At 34.9% G+C, this 24,793-nt stretch overlaps 1 protein-coding gene across 1 annotated transcript in view; it reads left to right on the top strand.

Moving 5' to 3' along the window:
• The first annotated feature begins 507 nt into the window (after positions 1–507).
• Positions 508–24,793, top strand: part of cacna2d3 (calcium channel, voltage dependent, alpha2/delta subunit 3) — a 61,135-nt gene continuing 36,849 nt past the window's right edge. The window contains exons 1-8 of the mRNA XM_073825667.1: positions 508–857; positions 2,211–2,292; positions 10,940–11,056; positions 13,290–13,349; positions 17,633–17,795; positions 21,722–21,853; positions 22,281–22,341; positions 22,448–22,598. Coding sequence (XP_073681768.1) covers positions 739–857; positions 2,211–2,292; positions 10,940–11,056; positions 13,290–13,349; positions 17,633–17,795; positions 21,722–21,853; positions 22,281–22,341; positions 22,448–22,598 — 885 coding nt within the window. The 5' untranslated portion in view covers positions 508–738. The remainder of the gene's footprint in view (positions 858–2,210; positions 2,293–10,939; positions 11,057–13,289; positions 13,350–17,632; positions 17,796–21,721; positions 21,854–22,280; positions 22,342–22,447; positions 22,599–24,793) is intronic.

Genomic DNA, 24,793 nt, shown 5'->3' on the forward strand with positions numbered 1-24,793 from the left:
TTTAACTCCAGTATGCAGAATCATGCACTGTTGTTATATAGGCAAAAATAAAAATTAATCTTATCAAGATGAATGATATGCTGTTAAAATAAGAAACTGTAATGTTATTAATAAATGATTCTTAATATTAAAGTAAAATACCATAAAAAAAAAAACATATGCCCCATCGCAGCTTGATACCAGAGCAAAAGCATCTCCAAACGGAATGCGCGTGGCCGAGGGAAAGTTTCGCATCAGCTTCTCTCGTGTGCGCGCTCGCATGGGGAAACCGCACTGGATCTCCTTCCCTAGATTTACACACTCACTGTCTCGATGACTTTCTAATCGCTTTCCCTCTCCCTAAACTTCTGCCTTCAGTACATGCGCTGACCCGAAAGTGTCGTTCATCATAATATCAGCAGCGCCAGTAGTAAGAGAACGCAAGTTAATTTGCTCATATCAGCTGCTGCGTGCACAATACAAGCATTTAAATCTATATTGGTTCTTCCCTAATGCAGGGATAAAACGCAAGGATCGATGTCAAAGAGCACAAGCAGGAGGTCGCGGGGTGTGTGACAGCTGGGCGGAGAGACTGAAACTCCGGAGGCAGCAACGCGCGCTGGGGCGGGCAGATGTGCGGCTGAATCGGCGCTCGGTGCTGTTTTTGTAACCGAGGGGAGAGACACCGAGAGGAGGGGGAGTTCTAAAGGGTGCCCGAGCCGCCGGCTCCGTTGCAGCGCAAGAAATTTTAGGGGAAGGATGCAGCGGAACCGGAGAATTCCTCTGATGCACGCGCGCTGCCTCCTCTTGTGTGTGATGAGCGCGTTCTGGACAGCGCTGGAGGTGCGGGGGTCCCAACCGGAGATCCCCTTATCAGTGTGAGTAGAAGAGCATGCATGCACAATGTACAGAAAAAGCCGACCAGTATGCATGTGTATAGAAATAAAGAGCTTAATACTACCCTTTAGTTGTATTTTAGTAGTCTGGACATTTCGAATAGATGCTTTTATAATTTATGCAAACTGCATTGTATATAAATGCATGCAAAGTATAGAGAAGTCTTAATAGTTATATTTATTCTATACCCATTTGTAAAGAGGGATCATTTCTGATGGCTAGTTATACTCTAGTTAGACTCAAACATATAAAAGCTTTGCACATAATTTATGCACATTTCATATGTAAAGGTATGCAAAACATAAAGAATTAAATACTAATCTATACTATATTATAAGTGCACTTAGAGAGGTTACATCTATGCTGTGTGATGATTATTGTGCTACTGTAATCTCCCAGTTAGCTTTAGAGTGCAAATATGAGAGGCTTTTATAATTAAATGTGACCCTGGACCACAAAACCAGTCATAAGGGTCAATTTTTTGAAATTGAGGTTTATACATCATGTGAAAGCTGAATAAATAAGCTTTCCATTTATGAATAGTTTGTTAGGATAGGACAATATATATTGCTGAGATACAACTATTTGAAAACCTGGCATCTGAGGGTGCAAAAAATCTAAATATTGAGAAAATGTGTCCGAAGTTGTCCAAATAAAGTTCTTAGCAATGCATATTACTAATTAAAAATGACATTTTTTAAATATTTGCGGTAGAAAATTTACAAAATATCTTCATGGAACATGATCTTAATAATATCCTAATGATTATTGGCATTAAAAAGATAAATCAATCATTTATAGCTATTGCTACATATATACCCATGCTACTTAAGACTGTTTTTGTGGTTCAGGGTAACAAATATGCATTATTATATTTAAATGTAACAAAATATAGAAGCCCTAATGATTGCCGCCATACAGTACACTGTATATTATCAATTATGCATATGCTTCATGCGATAAATCAACTGATTTTATATAAGCCACAAATATAATTTACAGTAATATGATATAATTAACCTCACTACATTTAATTACACTGTTAAGAAGCAGATCAGATATAAATAGCTCCTTATGATTAAGTCAATGCATGTTTCACGGAAAATACAGACTACAGTACTTCATGTCATACAGTCAATGAGCAACATAAGGCAGAAAATGTATTTAACCTACAAACCCACATGCTTGCATAGAATGCAATGATTGTAAATAGTATTGCTTTAACTTCCGTTAACTGTTTTACTCTTGATCTATCATTATAGTATTGCTAATACTTGTAATGGTGGCGTAATGTGTTGTAATTTGAGTGATTAAATGGGCTCTTCCCCCAACAGGGTGAAACTCTGGGCTTCAGCGTTTGGTGGTGAAATAAAATCAATAGCTTCAAAATACTCAGGATCTCAGCTCTTACAGAAGGTATTTCCCCCGCTCTCTCTCTCTCTCACACACACACACACACACACATGCTTGCATTGGCACACACACCTCTCCTTGGCTCATAAGAATACAGATGGCTTTGGCTTACAACATCCAGGTGTATAATCTGAGATGTGTGAAAGGGAGTTTTTGGATAGGGCCCATTACACTCGATTTCTTTCCCCCCGATCTGTTTTTTGCATCTAAACACCTGTGTAGGACTAGCTGGAATTGACAAACAGAATAATTGAATGAATGTGTGTCTCTTTGTAAATGACAAAGGAGCATCTGATGATGCACTTCACACTTTAGCCACATGGTGGCAGCTGATGTTTTAAAGTGCTTTAAAGCTTTTTCTGGTCATGGGGTTCAAGTTTTGAGATTTAAAGAATTCAGAGACAAATGGTGCACGTTTTTAAATTTTTAAACAATCATGATGTTCTTTTGACAATTGAGGTGCAAACAGGGAAATTAGACATAGACGCTGTTGGCTTTTTTAATTATTCGTTCACATCCATTCATGTTATGAGTCTTTTTAATGAGACGTACTGTAGATGGTTTATGTTTATGCATTACCAATTCAATATTGATAACACTATGTCAAAAGAGAGAAAAAAGCCATATACACACATTGCAATATTAATGTTTTATTATTAAAGTTCATATCTGTGCTGATATGTTGCAGATAAAGGTGTCCACCTGGTTTCTTTGTTCCACTATCCCGTGTTGTAGCTATTACCGCTGTTTGAATGCACTATGCGGTGGCGTTATATACTACAGAACACACTTCATTTCCTCTTGGTTCCTACTGAAGGAAAAACAGTGATGGATGTTTTGAGATAACCCTCACTCTCTCTCTCTCTCTGAAGTATTAATAAGTCTCTCAGTGTTGGTGTGAGATAAGAGCACAGCTCTCACCATCAGTGCACATATTATCGTCGTAATTACCTCCTCACAGAATGTGTCTACGTGACTCTTTAACTGAACTAGCCTGAGTCTGTATATAAAACGGCGGAAATGAATGAAACTCAGGCTTTGAGAATTGCAGCTGAGGTTTAGTGAGGTGTCTGTCTCTGTGTGTGTGTGTGTGTGTGTGTGTGTGCTTGTGAAGAATACAGTGATAGAGATATTGAAGAAAATGGAGTTAATTTGTCTACATACAGTACACTGATTGTTTAACTAAAGCTGAGATTTGGGGTCTATCTTTAGCTACAGGGCCTCTACTACTGCAGAGAAAAATCTATAGCGTAGTCAGAGCTATTACCGGTGTTGTATTTATCCACTGATCCGAGACCAATGCGGCTGATTTACCTTGCATAATTTGTTAACTGAATTATTCACCCAAAAATGAAAATTCTCTTCGTTTACTCATGCTTATGTTGATTCAAAACCATTCGCTTTTATTTTTTACTGTTTAGTTCATGTATGTCTGTCAAGCTCTGAAAAGGACAACATAAACTAGATCATATGACCCATGTGCTAAACTCAGAGTCTTCTAAAGTCTGAAATTTAAAGGGATACTATACCCAAAAATGAAAATGAATTTACTTATCCGCACGTGATTTTAAAATGATATGACTTTCGTTCTTCTGTGGAACATCAAAAAAGATATGTGACCCTGGACCACAAAACCAGTCTTAAGTAGCACAGGTAAATTTGTAGAAATATTCAAAAAGACATTGTATAGTGTAGTCAAAATGATTGAATTTTCTTTTATGCCAAAAGTCATTAGGATATTAAGTAAAGATTATGTTCCATGAACCGTAAATATATCAAAACTTAATTTTTGATTAGTAATATGCATCGCTAAGAACTGGACTTAGCAATTGGACAACTTTAAAGGTGATTTTCTCAGTATTTAGATTTTTTTGCACCCTCAGATTGCAGTTGTATCTTAGCCAAATATTGTCCTACAAACCACACATCAACGGAAAGCTTATGTATTTAGCTTCCGGTTAAATCTCAGTTTAAAAAACCTTTATGACTGTTTTTGTGGTCCAGGGTCACATATTTTAGGAAATGTCTCAGTGATTTTTTTTCATACAATGGAAGACGATGGGCTTTCAAACTATTCTTCAAAATATCTTCTTTTGTGCTTCATAAAAGATATGAAGTCATACAGGTTTGGAATTATGTGAGGTTGAATAAATGATGACAATGTTCATTTTTCTGGATATTATTTACTGATAAATCTCGTTTTCCATAGTGAATTTTTAAACTAGTACACCACTTTTACTACAAAACACAAAAACCAATGACGCTTCATGACAATTATGTCAAATCTGCCAATTTTGCATCATTTTGTATCTGTTTGCAAATGTAAATTAAATTTCAGCAGAGTGGAAGATTATCAGATATCGAATTTCATTTCATCCATACTTTCAGAAGCATGAAATATAGTGCATACAGTAAGTTATATGTGACCCTGGACCACAAAACCAGTCATAAGGGTCAGTTTTAATAAATAAGCTTTCCATTGATGTATGGTTTGTTAGGATAGGACAACATTTGGCTGAGATACAACTATTTGAAAAATTTGAAATCAAAATATTGAAAAAAATCTAATCAAATGAAGTTCTTAGCAATGCATATTACTAATCAAAAAGTAAGTTTTGATATATTTATGGTAGAAATTTTACAAAATATTTTCATGGAACATGGTCTTTACCTTAATATTCTAATGTTTTTTTTGGCATAAAATAAAAAGATCATTTTGACCCATGCAGTGTATTGTTGGCTATTGCTACAAACATACCTGTGCTACTTATGACTGGTTTTGTGGTCCAGGGTCACATATGGAAAATGTTTTTGGTGATTTTAGGACAGATTTGGCAGATGGGTAACTGGGTACAATTATAATCTAATCCCAAATTATGATTCAGCTCAAATTGTAATCTATTACTGATTCCAAACTATATGATGTGAAGTGTGATCAATAATCTATTAGATTACACATTTTTGATAAAATAATCTGACAGTTTATGAATTACTATTCTACATGGTAGAATAATCTTGTACTAATTTGGTATAAAAATACAAAGAGGAATATATTCAATACTTCATATAAGTATACAAGCAGTAGGATTCAGAATTAAATATGTTAAATATTTAAAAAGATTTCAAAGAAAAGATCAATAAGCAAAGTTATGAACAATTTACTGCCATTGTGTGGATAACCTGTAATCAATGCAAACGTAATTTAATTATGAGTGTTTTAAAAAAAGTAATAAAATTGAATCTGGTTATGTAATCCAGATTACAAGTAATGAGTTACATTAGCACTGTTTATCTATCCCTAAATTTCCCATGGAAAATACAGCATATGGGTTTAGAATGACTTAGGGATAAGTAAATAATGACCCAATTTTCATTTTTGCATGAACTATTCCTTTTTAAGGATGGAAATCTGTTCCCGATTCAGCCACGAGCATCAATAATGAACTTGTTCCCCCATCCCAGCCAAAATGATCTTCATCAACCTAAACGCACACACATTAACACATTGTAAAATGTCCCAGCCAGTTGTGTTCTCTCTTCATTGCCGTTTCTGCGTATGTTTGCACTTTTTCCCATCATCCTGCTCAGTGGGCGTGACCGATGGGTGGGGCTCAGGGCCAATAAAGTGTCTGTCTGAAGAGCTGGAAGCAGGAAGGGAGGGATGAGGCAGCAGGCCGGTTCATTAAGGAGGATCGTTAAGAGTGATCATTAAGCTTGTTATGCAAAATTACCTGATTTTTACACAAAGGGGGAGAAAAACAGCCATACAACTGTCACCCTTTGTTGCTTTCAATCGCTGAAAATTTCCACCTCGCCGCAACAAAATAACAGATTGTACAAATGCATTACCATTAAGCATCTTTACAGTGAATCATTTTGTAGCGTCTTGAGAATATGATGGGAAAACCTTGTTAATGTTTAACCGTTTTGTCCAGAAGTCTGCCACACTCCCCGGGACTGTTTCGCCGCTGTGTTTGGAATCAGTGGGGTGATCATCACTATTGATGAACGCAGCATTAATGGCTTTGATTATGGCCTTTTTGGGTGCCGGGACGGTGGGTGAGGGGTGGGGAGGCAGGACAGGCGTGAAATGAACTGTTCCGCCTCAATAACCCTCCATGGTCTCTCTCTTAAAGGGGTAATTTGCTGCGTGGTGCTGCGATCTGTGTGTGTGGAGGGGGGTGTGGGTGTTAGAAACATGTCGTGTGATCTGAGTGTGTTTTCATGCAATGGGATGTCCTGCTGTCTTGTAAAAAAAAAAAAAGGGAGCGAGATTGTTTCACTTACAGGAAACTTATTTTTATTTTTTTATTTTTATATCCTGTTGTTTAAAAAAAAACACATGAGAGAGATATGTATGCTTATCCATTTTATTTTGATCTGCTAGACCTTTTTTAAAGTTAAAAGAAGCGTCTGGGATGCATGTAGGCATACCTTTTCTTTTACAAAAACTGATTTTTATCAGAAAGGCCTTTTTTTAGTTTGATTTTAATGTGCAAGAGTGTTAATGTCCTGCTGTCTTGTAAAAAAAAAGGGCAGCTAGATTGTTTCACTTACAGGAAACTTATTTTTATTCTAAAGCATATTTATTTAAAAGGACTGTTTTAAACATGTTTTGGGATTTGAGATTTTTTCCTGCTGTTTTTAGAAATAAAACAAAAACATTTTGAAAAAGGCCTTTTTTAAAGATAAAGAGCCTGTGTAACACATGCAGGATCTGAGATTTGCAAAAGTGTGTGTTTTCATGGGATTTATGTCCTGTTGTCATTAGAAAGACATTATAAAGATATGTATGCCTGTCCATTTTTCAATGGAAACTTTAATCAGACTTTTTTATATATATCCTGTGCCTAAAAAAGTAAAATTTAGTGATTTTGTGTTAGTTTTTATGGGATTTATATCCTGTTGTTTTTTAATAAAACACATGAGAGAGATATGCATGCTTATCTGTTTTATTTTTATCAGCTAGACCTTTTTTAATGTTAAAAGAAGTGTCTGGGGTGCATGTAGGTAAACTTTTTCTCTTACAAAAACTGATTTTTATCAGAAAGGCCTTTTTTTAGTTTGAATTAACTGGAAAAAAAAACAGATATTAGGATTTTAGCATGCAAGAGTGTTTTCATGCAATGGGATGTCCTGCTGTCTTGTAAAAAAAAAGGGGGGAGTGAGATTGTTTCACTTACAGGAAACTTATTTTGTATCAGAAAGCTTGAACATTTATTTACATTTGAGATGTGCACAAATGTGTTTTACCTTATTTTTTAAAATAAAACAAAAAAGTGTGGAAGAAAAGGACTGTGTGGAACACATTTGGGATCTGAGATTTGCAAACGTTTGTGTTTTCATTGGATTTATGTCCTGTTGTCTTTAAAAAAGCATGGAAGAGATATGTAAGCTTGTCCATTTTTCAATGGAAACTTTTTTTTTTATCAGATAGGCTAAAACTAGATAAAAACTATATATGTTGTGCCTAAAATAGTAGGATTTAGTGATTTTTGTGTTTGTTTTTATGGTATTTTTCTGTTGTCTTAATAAAGCTAGATAAAAATTATATATGTTGTGCCTAAAAAAGTAGGATTTTATGTGATTTATGTTTTTAGTGATTTTATTTGTGTGTGTGTGTGTGTGTGTGTGTGTGTGTGTGTGTGTTTGTTTTTATGGGATTTATATCCTGTTGTCTTTAAAAAAAAAGACATGAGAGGTATATATGCTTATCCATTTTAGTTTTATCAGCTAGACCTTTTTTAAAGTTAAAAGGAGTGTCTGGGACACATGTAGGTGTACTTTTTCTCTTACAAGAACTGATTTATATCAGAAAGGCCTTTTTCAATTTGAATTAGCCTACTGTAAAAAAAAAAAAAAAGGATTGGGCTTTGACTTGCAAGAGTGTGTTTTCATGCATTTTATGTCCAGTTGTCTTGTAAAAAAAAAAAGGGGAGGGGGAGTGAGATTGTTGCGTGCAAAAATGTTTTTTTTTAAGGTTAAAGGGACTGTGGAACACATTTGGGATCTGAGATTTGGCAAAAGTGTGTGATTTCATGGGATTTATGTCCTGCTGTCTTTAAAAAAGTCATGAGAGAGATATGTATGCTTGTCCATTTTTCAGTGGAAACTTTTTTTTATCAGATTGGCCTTTTTTAAAGTAAAAAGGACTGCCTGGGACACATTCTGTGTTTTCATGAGATTTATTTCCTGTTGTCTTGTTAAAACAAGATAAAAATTATATACGTTGTGCCTACAAAAAAGTAGGATTTAGTGATTTGTGTGTGTGTATGTGGGTGTGGGTGTTTTTTTCTAGGGATTTATATCCTGTTGTCTTTAAAAAAAGACATGAGAGATATATATGCTTATCCATTTTTATCAGCTAGACCTTTAAAAGTTAAAAGTAGTTTCTGGAACACATGTAGGCATACTTTTTCTCTTACAAAATGTTTTTTTATAGTAAAGAACTATAAAAAAAATTGGGATTTGACAAGTGCAAGAGTGTGTTTTCGTGCAATTTATGTCCTGTTGTCTTAAAACACTGAGAGATAAAAATGCTTATTAATTTTTCTTAATGGAAATTTATTTTTATCAGCATTTTAAAGTTAAAATGACTGTCTGGGATATGTTTTTGTGATCTGTGAGTGTGTTTTCATAAAAAAAATTCTGTTGTCTCGATAAAACTAGATAGAAATTATATACTGTAAATTATATACTGTATCAGTTTTAGCCTACTGAAAATATTATGTTTTTTCCTCTGAAAATCCTTTTTTTTTAAGTAGAAAAGACTGCATTAAACACATTTTAGAATTTAGGGATTTGTATGTGTGTGTGTGTGTGTGTGTGTGTGTGTGTTTTCATGGAATTTATCTCCTGTATTCATTAAAAAAGACTCGAAAGTAATATCTGTGTAATATGTTCATAATTTTTTTTTACACTGAAAACTAATGTGTGTGTGTGTGTGTGTGTGTGTGTGTGTGTGTGTGTTTTAGATTTTTCAGGCAGGCGATGAGAGAGAGGTCCTGTTGTCTTGATAAAAGTATCGATAAAAATTATATATCAGTTTTTCCTACTGAATATATTACACTCTTAAAAATAAAGGTGCTTCAAAAGGTTCTTCAAGCGATGCCATAGAAGAACCATTTTTGGTTCCACAAAGAACCATTCAGTCAAAGGTTCTTTAAAGAACCGTTCCTTACTTACCTTTTTATAATCTGAATTTTATAACCACAAAGAACCTTTGGCGAAACAGGTTCAGAAGGTTCTTTATGAAACCATTTAGACAAAAAGGTTCTTCTATGGCATCGCGAAGCACCTTTATTATTAAGAGTGTTAGGTCTTTATCAAAAAAGCTTGAAAGGACTGTGTCAATCACATATTTTGCATTCTGAAAATGTTAAGCTTCGATCAGAAAGGCTGTGTGGCACACATTAATCTACATTCATGTTTCGCATAGCCCAAATTTAGTATAATGGTGTAAGCCTGCAGGCGTCGATGGCTGAGTGTGTTTGAATAGTCTAATATCACAATGCCGTTGAGTGCTGTTGCTTCAGGTGTCGCATGTACTGCAGACTCAGCATTGTCTGAAGTGTAGTTCATTATCCAGACTCGCCCAGGCTTGACAACTTATTATCTTTCTCCTGAATTCTGACTCCATTTCAATTACCCTCCAACAATGCGTGGCCCTTTCGACAAGCCCCGCCCAGCCTCCCCCAAAGCGGCCCACCCACAACGCTCTGCCTCCACCAATAACACACACTGCAGCAGCAGTCCCACCAATTACGCCGACAAGATTGAGCTCGTTATCTAGAGAGGATTTGTCTTATCAGCCAATCAGAGTGGCCGCTGTCAGACAGAGGCGCTTATCTGAAGACTTGTGGCACTAACTCGAATGAGAACGACAGCTGTATTAACGCAGAGACAATGCAAACCGTAGGTCATGGAGACTTGTAGAGGCCTCTTCTTACCGTCCCCTGTCTCTCCATCACTGTCTCACATCATTTTTTCTTGTTTGTCTCATCTCTCCATCCTCCACAGCCACACATGACTGGCTTCTTCAGATTTGAATATGTCTAAATGTCTCAGTTCATCACTATTTACTGATCACAGACAAATGAACTTGTCATGATGGATGTTGATTTGTTAAATTCATGTTTGGAGGGATCACACTATCCATTAGAGTAAAGGAAAGATGATTATTGAGCTAAATGTTGTGATTTAATGGAGTTTAGTTCATGTTTTATGTCTGAGTTTGTTGAATTTTGCTGATTTCTTTTTTTAGGATGTAAAAAAAAATTAAGACTGAGAAAACTGAGACTCCTCAGACCACAATGTGACACACAGAGCATAAAAAGAATTAAATAATAAAATGATCTGCTGTTTTAAAGTGTGCACGTATGAATGCAGATAAAATAGTTATTTTATTTCTATTTGCTATAGCCTTACAATGTACTTGTCTTGTCTGAAAGATTGTATTTTTGTTCTAATACATGCAATACTTTCAGTACTACCAGACAAAGCTTCATTAAAACATAGATATTTAAAGTAGTGTTTTGTTTGATACGTCAATTACAGAAAACGTGCGGCAGACGTATTTAAAGCTGTTTATTTTGTTCAAAGATTGTTTTAATCCAATAAATGCAAAATGCATTTATTTATTTCTCTTTAGAAATACAAGGAACATGAGAAATCGGTGCGAATAGAAGAGATCGACGGAGCTAAACTGGTGAAAAATCTGGCGCTGAATATGGAGGAAATATTTCGGAAAAAGGCGGAGGCCACTCGAGTAAGTAACTTGAGAGGAAAATAATTGTATGTGTTTGCATGCGACTTCCGCTTTATTTTTAAATTAATATCCTTAACTTATAGTTATTATTTTTATTAGGCTAATATAGGTTGTAGTTATTATTATCGAATTATTTGCACGAATTCCTTTTGTTTCATTTAGCATTTCTCATCACTCATATAGCCTATTGTCTTTGGAAGCTGCAGCCGCAACCGCTTTATTTATTACTAACGTATAAAAATCCCCTCGATTAAAGCTTCTCTCTTCTATATAGAAGAACATATAGATTTTCCCGTTACAACCTGCTCATGCCGTTATTCTTCAGAGGGACACACGCGGTCCAGGCTTTAATTGCCTGTGTGTGTGGAGTGTGTGGAGGAGATAGGCTTATCTAACTCCTGCAGATACACACTGTCACTTTATGATGCAATGGAGTCGGTTTGCCATGAAAGGTAAAACCCATGAAATACACCTCATGCATTTGTAGCTTTCAACTGCATACTGATTTCATAAAATGCATGCGCGTATTTATGCGAAATAAATTTACACGTTTGTCGGATTTGAAGCGAGTTGATGCAATTCATACCACAGAAGTCCCAAGTGCACTGCAGCACTTTTTATTTCGTTTGAAAATAATTCTACAAATACAGAAATATTTGTAACATTTTTGTTTCGTGTTCGAATTCAAAGTGATTTTATTTTTCTGCCAATCTCAGTTGCCTCGCGGAAATTGTTTCTATATCCTTAATCATTTTTAAACAAATTCATGTTTTGTTATATAGCCTACTTGTGGTGTCAAATCATGTCGTTAGTTTAAAAGCTGTTAAAAAAGTGGAATGGTTGAAGAATTAACTAGATGAGAGACTAAACTGTGAAGAACTACACTTTTAAATATAAAGGTTCTTTATTGGAACATCCATGGAACCTTTGAAACGCAGAAAAGGTTCTTTATTGTCGAAAAAGGTTTTTAAAATGTTCTTCAAATGTTTTTTGTAAGTGTTCACTGAAAGGTTCTTCAAGGAACCAAAAATGGGTCTTCTATGGCATCCCTGCAAAAGCACCCTTTTGGAATCTTTATTTTAAAGAGTGTATTTCGGCTATTTTTAAGGTTAGCTAATTGTTTACAGTTTAGCAACTAACGTTAACTAACATGCAACGTTAGTTAACTAAGCGTCAGTTAGACTTTTAAAACCAAGTAACTTAGCTCACATGTTAATGTTTTACAGAAAATATTTATTATTTATATTTCTACTGAGGCCAAAAATGCTAATTTGTCATGTTTGCTAACGTCTAGGCTAATAACACGGTTGTAGGCTATATTCCCTCAGGTAAACGCGCAATTCCGTTCGCTAGCGCCGCCTGTTCGCTAACAGCTGAAAATACGCTTTCTAAGTAAGTGATTTAGCTTTTGAGGTTAATGAGGCGATTACAAACACGACTGAAATGTATTTATGTGTGAAAAGAACACGCAAGGCACCCCAGCCTTTTGTTTTAACTGTCTTATGAGGTCAAAACAAAAATGCAGTCTATAATTCGTATGCTGTTTGTGTCTAAAACATTTTTTTCAGGAACATAACCTCATTTTATTATTATTATTAATATATTTTACACAGCAGCTTGGGTTATATTTCTAGAGGGTGTTTATAAATTGGCACAAAGCCTCAATTTGGGTTATGTTGCTGTTATTTCCTCGCAATGCGACAAGTATTAATTATTTTTCCTAAAGCGCTTTGTGGATTGGAAGCAATTATACCACCATGTAACTAAAAATGCATGCCAGCAGTTTTCAATGACAACGAAACATACACTGTCCTTTACACACACACACTATTGTTTTTGCCTGAAGGCAACAAGCCGCCACGTGGAATACAACCTGTTTGCAAACAGCAGGTAAATGAAAACTGTTCAAGAGGTTGCCTTACACAGTTACTTTCATTAATAATTCATCATGACTATTTAACTTCCATTCATAAGTGTTTATGACAGGGGTTGTCACTTTTATTCTCCAGTGCATGTTTCTCAGGGTAGGTATTTATAGTCAATAAATGATTTCATATCAGAGCTTTTTGAAAGATCATTAACTTAGATCTGGTAATCATTCAACTTTTTTTTATTATTATAACTACTGTCTGCATCTTTGAAAGCTCTCGCCCATCAAGAGGAAATCTGTGTGTGTTTCCATCAATCATCTTTAAGTTTCTTCTGTTTTCTCTGTCATGTCACTCATATGTAGAGGCTCGTAGAAGCAGCAGAAGAAGCTCATCTCCAACATGAGGAGAACCCTGACCTTCAGGTGAGAGAGTTTGCATTTACAGTACAGTATGTTTTCAATATTATTTGTGACCCTGGATCACAAAACCAATCATAAGTGGCAATTTTTTTTCGAAACTGAGATTTATACATCATTTGAAAGCTGAATAAATAAAGACAATATTTGGCCGAAATACAACTATTTAAAAATCTACTAAGGGTGCCAAAAAAATCGCCTTTAAAGTTGTCCAAATTAAGCTCTTAGCAATGCATATTACTAATTAAAAATTGAGTTTTGATATATTTATGGTAGAAAATTTAGAAAATATTTTCATGGAACATGAACTTAACTTAATAACCTAATGATTTTTGTGATTAGAGAAAAATTGAGACTGGTTTTGTGGTCCAGGGTCACATATGTGATGATTTCAGAACCATGGACAGTTCTTTGTTCAGAAACAAAGAAAACCCCAGCCGTTCTAATGCCCTGACTCCACTATGTACTGTCAGAAATATCAGAACACTTTTATAATTACATGCATATTCATTTTTAAAATGCTTTCTTGTCACTTTGAATATAATATGAAATTGTAATGTGTTCTTTGGAATAGACACTTTGGGGATGTTTTAATGGTAAAGCTGCTCACTCTCCTTGCCGTAATCTTGTGGCCCTGCTTTATGCAAATGTCCTGTACATGACCTCCAGCTTAGTTCTTGAAGTGAATTATATTTATATATATATATTTATGTGTTAGAAGCCCTCCCCTCTCTCCGGCCTCCGCACTCCGACTAAGATAAATGACTCCACGTTTGCTGCGCTATTCAGGGACAAATGGAAAATTCACTGAAGCAAAATACGTTTAAAATAATGGTATCCCCCCTCAGTAATGAATTCATGCACGCACTCTGTTATACGTAGAAATACATTTCCAATGATTCATAAACGTTTATGTTTTTCATTCACGTAGCTAATTATAGTGAAAGAGTGGGTTTGCAGACGCAATATTTCTGTAGGTTGTTTTTATAGAAAAAAACTTTGCTACTAAGAAAACTGGCAATTGATTGAACAATTTTATTTATTTTATTGAGGTCAAACAAAGGCATCAAGGTTTTAAAAATGCATTACAAATATTTACTATAGCAATAAATATAATAAATCCTCACTAATTTTACAAAATGTTCACTCCTTTTAAAACAATTGAAAAAAGCTATTATGATAAAAAATATATATTGGTTATATAAATGTATGTGTGTATGTATATGTATGCACTTTACATTTTTTGGTAACACTTTACAATAAGGTTTCATTAGTTACCATTAGTTAACTACAACATTTATTAATCTTAATATTAATTTCAACATTTACTAATGCATTATTAAAATCAAAAGTTGTGTTTATCAACATTAGTTGATAAATATAGCACTGTGAACCAGCATGAACTAACAGTGAACAACTGTATTTTTATTAACTAACATTAACAAAGATTAATAAATACTGTAATAAATGTATTGTTCAATGTTTGTTAATACATTAACTTATGGGAACAAATTGCACCTTATTGTAAAATGTTACCATACATGTTTAATGGTTAGCAAATATATTTTTAATTGGTTGGCAATTGTAAGATTTATTTGTTAAAATATATATTTTTTTAATTCTTTATTGATTTTATTGAAGACATCAAGGCATGAGAAATGCAATGTATATTTATTATGGCAATAAATATAAAAAACTTCACTAATTTGACAAAATATTCACTCTTTTCTTAAATAATTTGAAAAAAGTTATTATAAAAAATTAAATATTGCTGTTTTATATATGCATACATACATACATATGTGACAAAACTATAAAATTTTTAAATTTTAAAAAATTAAGTAGCGCAGGTATATTTAAGCAATAGACAGCAATACATTGTATGGGTCAAATTATTAGGATATTAAGTAAAGATCATGTTCCATGAAGATATTTTGTAAATTTTCCATAAATATATCAAAACGTAATTATTGATTAGTATTATGCATTGCAAAGAACTTCATTTGGACAACTTTAAAGACGATTTTCTCAATATTTAGATTTTTTGCACCCTCAGATTCTAGGTTTTCAAATAGCCAAATATTGTCAATCCTAACAAACCATAAAACTTTCAGATATAAATTTCATGACCATTACATGACCCTGTATATATATATGGACATTAAAATGTAATGGATATTTATTGTAGGAATGAATATATATATAAAAAAGAAATTAAATCAGAATTAAAGGGGTATTAAAAAATGCACAAAATGTACAGGATATGACTTGGAAATAGTAGTCATGAAAATAATGTTATGCGTTATTGTTGATTTTTTTTTCACTCCTTCAGTTTAAGTATATAATAGTCTGGCAGAGAGTGAATGTTCCTAAAGGTCTGGATGAAACGGTTCCGAGCGTGACTCTTTGAATGAGGAGTTCTGACTCAGAACCCACTGAGACCGGGACTCGGTCGGGTGTGCAGCACCTGCTCCTGCTGTTTGTTGATAACCCTCAAAAGCTTGTCGCAGTGCTGTCAGAAATGCTGAGTGTGGAGCGTTTCTCCTCTCCCTCTCGACTCGGCTCCCCCTCCGCCCCTCCAGGGGTGTATCACCGGAGCGCCCAGCCGTGGTATGAGCTGTCATTGCTGGGCTTTGTACTGATGCCCCCCTCCCCAACAGGAGCCGTAGTCAAGTGCATACACACATACACACACCGCTTAATGGTAAACACAAAGGTGTTACCAAGTACACTCACCTAACAGATAGATAGCCTCTTTTCACAGAATGACCTCTGGTCCAGTAAAGTGAGAGGTAGTTTAATCACGCAGGGCCCCTGGACACAAACTAAATGTTCTTCGACCGTTATCCTTTATAGTTCGACTGGGGCAACGGAGAGAAATTTGTGTGTGTGTGTGTGCATGCTATTTGTAAACTAACATTTTTATTAGTTTGGTTGAACCATTTATGCAAACTGGACTGTTTTGCTGTAGGAAAGACAATCACAAATGTTTAATGTCTGCTTTTTTTAATCTCACAAAAGTTTCAGATCTCAACGGTGTCTGAAACTGTGCACATATTTGACAAAGTCTACAAAAAGTCAGAAATTTCTTGGTGAAACATCTGAGCTGAAGTTAATACTTAAAGGAGTAGTTGACTTTCAGAACAAAAAATGTACAGATAATGTACTCACCCCCTTGTCATCCAAGATGTTCATGTCTTTCTTTCTTCAGTTGTAAAGAAATTGTGTTTTTTAAGGAAAACATTTCAGGATTTCTCTCCATATAATGGACTTCTATGGTGCCCCCGAACTTCCAAATGCAGATCCAAATCCAAATGAACTTCCAAATGCAGTTTAAATCCAGATTCAAAGGGCTCTAAATGATCGCCGCCGAGGAAAGAAGGGTCTTATCTAGCAAAACGATGGGTTATTTTCTTTAAAAAAATTACAATTTATATACTTTTTAACCTCAAATGCTCATCTAGCTCGGCAAGACAAGCGTTGAGATTAAAAAGTATTTAAGTTGTAAATGTTTTTAGAAAATAACCCATCATTTCGCTAGATAAGACCCTTCTTCCTCGGCTGGGATCATTTAGAGCCCTTTGAATCTGGATTTAAACTGCATTTTGGAAGTTCAAACTCGGAGCACCATAGAAGTCCATTATATGGAGAGAAATCCTGAAATGTTTTCCTTAAAAAACACAATTTCTTTACGACTGAAGAAAAAAATACATGAACATCTTGGATGATAACTGGGTGAGTACATTATCTGTAGATTTTTCTTCTGAAAGTGAACTACTCCTTTAAACGATACTTAATCATAACAGATATTTGATCCAAAATATAGTAAAAATAGTGTTATTAATAAAATTTTAAAGGATAATTTTAAAATTCAATTTGTACAATTTATTTCTGTGATGCAATGAATTTTCAGCATCATTAGTGTCACATGATCCTTCAGAAATTATTCTAATATGCTGATTTGCTGCTCAAGAAACGTTTCCTACTATTATCAAAACTGAAAACAGCTGTGCTGCTTTGTATTTTTGTGGAAATAATGATACAGATAGAAAAAGAACAGAAAAAGAATTTATATGAAATACAAAACCTGTGAAGCAATAAATTTGTCTTAACTGTCACTTTTGATTAATTTAATGTGTCCTTGCTGAATAAAAGTCTTTTTAAAACTTACAGACCACAAACTTTTAAAAAGTCGTGTACTATAACTCTATAGAATGAATATTAGTAATGTTGTTTTTCCAGCCTGACACCTCTATATTGACTTGTTTGGTTCATTTTTTTCCCTACAGTATGAGTATTTCAACGCAGTGCTGATAAACGAGGTGGATGAAGACGGGAACAGTGTGGAGCTGGGAGGAGAGTTCCTCCTGGAACCCAATGATCATTTTAATAACCTATCCGTCAACCTCAGCCTCAGCGTGGTGCAGGTGCCAACCAACATGTACAATAAAGGTAATGCATCCTGTTTTTACCTGGAGATACAGGATATAAGCTGCGATTTAACCAACATGACATGTTGATTGCTTGATGGCAGTACAAGAACATGCACCATCCTAAAATTGTTTACTATCCTGAGCAGGAGGATGGGAAAACATCAGTCCATTTCATGCTTTTAAATGATTAGTTCACTTCCAGAACAAAAATGTCCTGATTGACTCCCCCCATGTTATCCAAGATGTTCATGTCTTTCTTTCTTCAGTTGAAAAGGTTTCAAGGAAAACATTCCAGGATTTTTCTCTATACTATATGTACTTCAATGGGAGCCAATGGGTTGAAGCTGCCATTTCAATGCAGCTTCAAAGGAATAAGTGTCTTATCTAGCAAAACGATAAGTCATTTCCTAAAAAAAAATAGTATGTATTTTTTAACCACAAATACTCATCTTGCACTAGCTCTGTGATGCGCGACTTGATGCATTACGTAATTATGTTGGAAAGGTCATGTGTGGTTAGCTCTTTGCCTGTGTACTACCCTATCAAAAAGGTAGGGTAGGACAAAATCTCCATCTCATTTCCTCCTCCAACTTCAAAATTGTCCAACATAGTTGTTTTAAAGGAACCGTATGTAGGATTGTGGCCAAAACTGGTACTGCAATCACTTTCAAAATACTGTAGAACGGTGTATCCCCTCCCTCTCCCCTCTGACTCGAGGTTGCCAGCTAAGCTGCAGGATCCAGCAGGAACCTAGGCTGCTACAAGGAGCTTCCAATGGCAAGTGACGAGTCCTACACAGTATTTTTTTTCTGTTGCTTCACGAGAGATGTTTTGCGAAGTAATTATGTATCGCAAAAATTTACTAATGGCGATTAGCCAAATATTTTGTAAAGATGTACTGTAACACCATGTCTACACCGGGCGCGAGCGGCGCACGCGACAAAATACAATAGAACCTATTATGCTGTCTACACTGGATGCAGCGCGACACGGCAAATCCCCGACAGTAATCTGCTGCCGCGTTCTATTTATGATGTGCTCACACAAAGTTTAAATGATTTGCAACGGTCGCTTTGTCGCGTCCAGTGTAGACAGACTTTAGCTGTTGCGGTGCGACAACTGTCGCGTCCGGTGTAGACACGGTGTAATACCACATTTCAGTCAGAACATAGATTGTTGTTTCAGACCCTGCTAGTGGTGCGATATAAAGCGTTTTATGAATGCATTTAGCACTGCCGACCGTGGAAAATCCACTGTGTACGGAAGCAAAGTTAGCCAAACATAGATGAATCTTACCTGTCCAGGAGAAAATTAGCAATGTTGGCCTTCAAATTCTTCTCCGTTTTCAGCCGTCTCCATCTTTCAAAGGCATCTCCTATACAAATCCTTGTTTTATTTCAGACTTTGTTACGACGTATTTCGGATTCATAACGAGGTATTTTAGGTTTCGTAACGTTATACATGTTTTATCCGACACATTCATAGCTGCAGCTGTAACAGAGATGGCAACCTCTGACAAAACTCTACTGACTTTGTGATTAGTAGATAGCTGGAGGGTGGCGCCTCAGACCAAAACACAAAATGACAAAAATAACATCAGTTGTGGGCTGCAACTTTCACTTTTAAATGACAATATCCTGGCCGGACCACTGTTGTCAGTGATATAAGTATTTGAAATGAACATGATTTCTTAATGTCTAGTGACATGTCAGGGCCATTTTATGATTAACTAAAATAAATTTCTTACAGTTCCTTTAAGTTTTTTGGTAAAAGGGCATTGATTTTTTTTTTTTGCTTTGTAAACACTGGGTTGGTGCTTCCACCTACGTCATGCGTGACCTTTCCAACTTTAATACTTAATGCGTGAGGTTGGGCCGGTGCAGGACGAGCATTTGTGTTTAGAAAGTATATAAATTTGTATTTTTCTTTAAAAATGACATATCGTTTCGCTAGATAAGACTCTTATTTCTCGGCTGGGGTTGTGTAGAGCCCTTTGAAGCTGCATTGAAACTGCAATTGGACCTTCAACCCGCTGACTCCGATTGAAGTGCACTACATGGAGAAAAATCCAGGAATGTTTTCCTCAAAAACCTTCATTTCTTTTCGGCTGAAGAAAGAAACACATGAACATTTTGGATATGACATCGGGCTGAGTAAATTTTCAGCTAATTTTTATTCTGCAAGTGAACTTATCCTTTAAGAGCCCTCGAAATTTGAAAATTGGTAAAACATCTGCTGTAATAGAATGAAATGTTTTTCATTTATATGTTGCTTGCAAGAAATAGTTTGAGAGAAATGCTTTGTGTGACAAAATGTTGCAGTTCTGCTATCTACCAGCAGGGGCAAACAACTTAAAGTTGCGATAAAATAGATATAGCACCAGATGGTTTTTGTTTTGGTTTGTTTTTGCCTATTTTGACATACATTCAAGTGAAATGGGTTATAAAAAAAAGAAAAATGGTTACTGGGTTCTATTCATCAGTTATTGATTGGACAGAGGCAGATGTGAATGTCAAAACAAAAAAATAAATAAATAAATAATAAAAAATGAAACACATGCATGAATGATTTGCTCACAGTAAAATCAATAACATGCATTTAGAAAATAGATTTTCATGAAAAAAATGTACTGTCAGTCAAAAGTTTGGAATCATTACTTTTTTAATGCTTTTTAAATAAAAAAAATATCATTATGAAAAATTATTTCTGTTTAATGTCTTAACTGTTTTAGTATATTTAAAAATGTAATTTACTAATTAAATTTTTTTTTACTGGTGCTAAATTTTTAATGTTTCTTATCATTATCAATGTTTTTTTTTTAGATTCTTTGGTGAGTAAAAAGTTCAACAATAATTTAGTTAATTGTTGTTTACTGTTACTTTTTAATTAAATTAATGTGCCCTCGCTCAATACAAGAAATAATTTCAATTTTTAAATAGTAGTGTATTGCCGTTTCCACACAAATATTGAGCAGAAAAACTGTTTTCAACGTTAAAAATAATTCGAAGTCATTCTTGAGCATCAAATCAGCATATTAGACAGATTTCTAAAGGATCATGTGACACTGAAGGCTGAAGTTATAATGCTGAAAATTCAGCTTTGCATCACAGGAATAAATTACATACTGAAATATATTAAAATAGAAAACAGTTATGTTAAATTGTAATAATATTTCAGAGTATTACAGTTTTTACTGTTTTTTTTAATCAAATAAATGCAGCCTTCTTTAAAATCTTTAACTGGTAGTGAATTTTCATTTAATGATGACTATGAGCTAGTCATTTATGTGTCCATTATACAGATTTATTGAGAAACAGCAACTTGATTAAAAGCTTTAAACGTGCCACCGTATTTTGCATTAAACAGCTTCTGGGTGTCCTGACAGAACCTGTCCCACGATGCGGCGTGAAAGATAGAGAGAGTGAAGTTAGTATGTCATAGAGCAGTGATAATAGCCAACCACCTCGGGTCATTCAGAAGTTACTGATCCAAGAACGAACTCCTCAGTGTCACTGCAGCACTATGGGTCAATAACTACCTGGGGACGACGCAATGAACAAAGCCAAGGGCTCGGTGCCCCAGCGAAGAGTGCAGAGAGAACAGAGTAATCACTCTTAAAGTAGCTGTTCGCTTTGTGATCTGTGGATGCTGCAGTGGCCGCTCACGCATGGTGGATGCGCCTCGTCCCTTTGTGTGCGCTCGTAATGGCCTTTCATTGGCGTCGCTTTGTGTGCTGGAGGACAAAGGCAAAGGGTTTTTTATGGAGTCAGGTTGGACTCGAAACAGAAGGAGGGGTGGAACGGGATGAGGTGATTTAACTGCTCCACTTTTGGCTTGTGCGACGAATGAAATTAGGGTTAAAGGTCAAATTAGAACTGTGTTATTGCTTTGATTGCGAACGGTGCTTCAAATAAACTTTGCACGTCTTTCTCTCTGTCCTTTCAGACCCTGACATAGTTAATGGAGTCTATTGGTCGGAAGCCTTGAACAAAGTTTTCGTGGATAACTTCAAAAGGGACCCGACCCTTATTTGGCAGTACTTCGGAAGCGCTAAAGGTTTTTTCCGACAATACCCAGGTGCGTAATGTTGCATTATGTCAGCGCAGGAACTGATGAAAATCAAACTGGCTGATTTCACTAATGTTTTAATTTTACAGACCATCAGAGAGGACATAAGAGAAAATTCATTCCATTAATCAAAGCCTGTGGCGGACGAAATCACATCTTACGTCTTATAGCATTATGCCAAATTTACATTTATTAGCTATTTGTGCTAAACAGATGCGGTTAAAGAGCTGAGCTGCAGAGATGCACCATCTCTTTGATTTCTAGCTAAAGAGCCTGCAAACTGTAAAACAATAACTGTGAAACATTGAATGAAGTTATTTAAAAACAGTTTTGAGACACTAGCATGTGTGTGAGGGGTAAAACATCAATTGACTATATATAAATGAAAATTATAAAATATAAAATTAAATTATTTTTACACTTTGTGTGTTCTCAGGTGTGAAATGGCATCCGGATGAACACGGTGTTATTGCTTTTGACTGCAGGAACAGAAAATGGTATGAAAAAAATACTTTTTCCTGCTTTAAGTAATTCTTGTTTTGTGGTAATGAGTGTGATCTGTAAGCTTTGTTTCGTTTTCTGTCCCGATGCTTGTTGTCTCAGGTATATCCAGGCGGCCACTTCTCCTAAAGATGTTGTGATTCTGGTGGATGTCAGTGGCAGTATGAAGGGTTTAAGACTGACTATAGCCAGACAGACAGTCGCTTCCATACTGGACACGCTCGGGGATGATGACTTCTTCAACATTATTGCAGTGAGTTCAACAGAGAAAGCAGAGAAAGGCTTTTATGAATATAGATATCATTTCTTTTGGTAGCCTATTTCCACCACTGAATAAAAAATTAGATAATTTGAGTTTCTATCTCAAAATTTTTTCTTCCAATTGCAAGTTTAAGTCTTGAAATTCTGACTATTTTTCTTAGAATTAAGTGATGCAAAGTCAAAAAAAAAATTGCGAGATATAAACTTATAATTTTTCTCAGAATTGTGAGATTCTCAGAATTGTGCAGTTGCAAGTTCTAAAGTCAGAATTGCAAGGAATAAACTCACAATTATGACTTTTTTCTCATAATTTCAAGATATAAACTTGCAATTGCGGAATATAAACTCACAATTCTGACTTTTTTTCTCAGAATTGTGTGATATAAACTCACAATTGCAACTCAGAAATTGTGTGATATAAACTAACAATTCAGACTTTTTTTTCTCAGAATTGCTGGATATAAACTTACAATTCTGACTTTTTTCTCAGAATTGCAGGATATAAACTCGCAATTGTGAGTTATAAAGTCAATAGCAGGATATATACTCACAATTCAGACTTTTTTCTCAGAGTTGCAAGATGTAAACTTGCAATTGCAAGTTAAAGTCAGAATTACGAGATATAAACTCACAATTGTGAGTTATAAAGTCAATAGCAGGATATAAACTCACAATTCTGACTTTTTTCCTCAGAATTGCGAGATGTAAACTCGCAATTGTGAATTAAAGTCAGAATTGCGAGATATAAATCACAGTTGCGACTTATAAAGTCAATTGTGGGATAAAAACTCATTTAAAGTCAGAACTGTGAGATAGAAAACTTACAATTTTGACTTTTTTCTCAGAATTGTGATAAATAAACTCGCAATTGTGAGTTCTAAATTAAATAGCAGGATAAACTCACAATTCTGACTTTTTTTTTCTCAGAATTGTGAGATATAAACTTGCAATTGCGAGTTATAAAGTCAATTCCGTGATATAAACTCACAATTCTGACTTTTTTCTCAGAATTGAAGGATATAAACATGCAATTGTCAGTTATAAAGTCAGCTGTGGGATATAAACTCACAATTCTGACTTTTTTCTCAGAATTGCAATATATAAACTTACAATTCTGACTTTTTTTCCTCAGAATTTTGATATAAACGCGCAGTTGCAAGTTCTAAAGTCAGAATTGTGAGATATAAGCTCAAAATTCTGACTTTTTTTTCTCAGAATTGTGAGCTATAAACTGGCTATTTGCAATTGCGAGTTATAAAGTCAATTCCGTGATATAAATTCACAATTCTGACTTTTTTCTCAGAATTGTGTGATATAAACTCACAATTGTGAGTTATAAAGTCAGTTGTGGGATATAAACTTACAGTTCTGACTTTTTTCTCAGAACTGTAAGATATAATGTAAGCTGGCAATTGTACAATTTCAACTTTTTTCTCAAATGTGTGATATATAATCTCGCAATTGCACAGTCAATTGCACGATATAAACTAACAATTCTGTTTTTTCCCTCAGAATTGTGAGATATCAACTCGCAATTGTGAGTTATAAATTAAAAGTTATAAATTAAGGATATAAAACCCCCAATTCTGACTTTTTTCTCAAAATTGCGAGGAGTAAACTCGCAGGTGTGAGTTAAAGTCAGAATTGTGAAATATAAACTCAAAACTCTGACTTTTTTCTCAGAATTGCAAGATACAAACTCACAATTGCGAGTTATAAAGTCAATTCCGGGATATAAACTCACAATATTGACACTGTTTCCCAAAATTATGTGATATAAATTCACAGTTACAACTTACAATTCTGAGAAAAAAGTAAAAATTGTAAGTTTATATCACCCAATTCTGACTTTTTTTCAGAATTGTGAGTTGTAAAAGAGATAAAAACACACAATTATCTTATTTTATATGTTATTCAGCGGTGGAAATGGGCGTCCATACATTCCAAATGCAGCTTCAAATGAATGCAGCTGATCAGTTTTCACAACCTAAATCCAAACCTTAATTATTAACAATAAAGTAAAACTGATTGTAGGTCGGTGGCTGTGGAAAAAATTATCTGGTCATCATGGTCAGTGAGATTTTTAATAAAATGAATACTTTTATAAAGCAAGAATAAATTTAATATTCATAAGTGAAATAATCAGTACCCTTTAGGATATCAATTAATTTGAAAGCTTTATTTTAA

This window comes from Garra rufa, chromosome 20 (assembly GCF_049309525.1).
Source record: "Garra rufa chromosome 20, GarRuf1.0, whole genome shotgun sequence".
Taxonomy (NCBI): Eukaryota; Metazoa; Chordata; class Actinopteri; order Cypriniformes; family Cyprinidae; genus Garra; species Garra rufa.